At 37.7% G+C, this 1812-nt stretch overlaps 1 protein-coding gene across 1 annotated transcript; it reads left to right on the top strand.

The window, feature by feature from the left end:
- Positions 1 to 693: 693 nt before the first annotated feature.
- LOC138904521 (uncharacterized) lies at positions 694 to 1602 on the top strand. The gene has a single exon (XM_070193026.1). It carries the CDS (start codon positions 694 to 696, stop codon positions 1600 to 1602), a length of 909 nt encoding a protein of 302 aa, XP_070049127.1.
- The last annotated feature ends 210 nt before the right edge of the window (positions 1603 to 1812 follow it).

The following is a 1812-nucleotide window of genomic DNA, read 5'->3' as shown; positions in this document are numbered from 1 at the left end:
TAGAAAATCCCAAAAAATATAAAAAAATAAGAAAATTTTTAAACCAAAAAAATATTTTATTTGTAGGAGTCTTTTATTAGAAAAATAAAACAAATGAAATCAAAATCCAAAAAAAAAAAAAAACATTTCTACATTTGTTTTAGAAAGTCTTTCTCCCTAAAATCCAAAAAAAAAAATATCAAAAGCCAAAAAATATTTTTCTTTCTTATATAGAAGTCTTTTCGGAAAAAATTAGAAGAAAAAAAAAATAAATCAAATTTCAAAAATATTTTCTTTCTTCTTTATAAGTCTTTCTTTCGGAAATAAAAAAATAAAAAAATAAAAATCTAAAAAGAGTTAGTTTATTTACCTTATTTCTGATCTCCCGGACTACGCACGATCTGATTCATGTTCCCACATGATACGTAGGCAACCCACATCAGGTTCGATCGACCAAAAAAAAATGAAAAAAATGAAAAAATTGATGATGATGACAATAAGGACTGACTGAGCCCATTCTAACGTGTCTCTTATTTTGAATCATAGAAGAAAGTTTGAGGTGGTCGGTTTGTGGCAAGCTGACAACATAAAATCTAAAGGAAAAATGTCATTGACAACTGATATTGAAGCTGTTACGAATGGTCAAGAGACTCGGGGTCAGAGGGTTCGACAAGAGTCTACTGTGGTTGAGGTAAAAGAATACCGAAGCAGCAAATGACTGAAATGTGTCAAGCATCGGCCAATGGTCAAGGACTACCCCTTTCTTATGTTTTCCCAAAATTCACACCCATCTCGACTATTACCACTCCTATCTCATTGTCTGATCGATCTTATCCATTTGGGTTCAGTCTTTATCCCAACTGTACGACTACAACTGGAACTTCTGTTGCGCGCTCCCAAAGTGTGCCATTGACAACCAATCAGACAATCACTGCTGTTATGCCCGTTTTAAATATCCCACAACCAACAGTGGTACAAAAGAAAAGTCATGAGTTACAATTTGCTACCCAGCAAGAACAATACCATTCTCCCGAGTATCACTCGTACCTATTTGATCTTCCTTCAAAGATTGAGAAGCCTATCCGAAAGATGGCACAAGAAGAAATGACCCAAAGAGTGAAAAGCTTAGAACAAAAGTTGAAAAACATGCAAGGGTCAGCAGGTCAGAAGAGTATTGCCTTCAAGGATCTATGTATGTTCCCCGGTGTTCGTTTGCCACTTGGTTTCAATACTCCCAAATTTGAAAAGTATGATGGACATGGATACCCCATAGCCCACCTGAAAAGGTATTGCAATCAGCTAAGAGGTGTGGAGGGAAAAGAAGAACTAGTAATGGCTTATTTCGGGGAAAGCCTGACAGGGGTAGCCTCTAAATGGTTTATGGATCAAGAAACCTCTCACTGGCATGTATGGGATGATATGGCCCAGGCCTTTGTCAAACAGTTCCAATACAACATCGATATCGCCCCAGACCGCAATTCCCTTTCAAACCTGAAGAAGAAACCAACTGAAAGTTTCAGGGAATATGCCATTAAATGGAGAGAGCAAGCGGCTAGAGTTAAGCCACCCATGGATGACCACGAGTTAATCACTGCCTTCCTTCAGGCTCAAGAGCCAGATTAGTTTCAAAACATGATGTCCGTAGTGGGCAAATCCTTCTCGGAAGCAATCAAAATTGGGGAAATGGTTGAGAATGGCCTTAAGACAGGCAAAATTATAAGTCAGGCAGTTCTCAAAGCTGCAACTCAGGCTGTCCAGATTGAATCTAATAATTTTAGTGACACGAATGAGAAGGGTGCAGAAACCATGATGACAATAAGGTCAAGAAGAGGT

The sequence above is a fragment of the Nicotiana tomentosiformis genome, chromosome 2 (assembly GCF_000390325.3).
Source record: "Nicotiana tomentosiformis chromosome 2, ASM39032v3, whole genome shotgun sequence".
In the NCBI taxonomy this organism is placed as follows: domain Eukaryota; kingdom Viridiplantae; phylum Streptophyta; class Magnoliopsida; order Solanales; family Solanaceae; genus Nicotiana; species Nicotiana tomentosiformis.
Note: the sequence above shows the minus strand (reverse complement) of the source record. Positions and strands in the feature narration are given on the sequence as shown.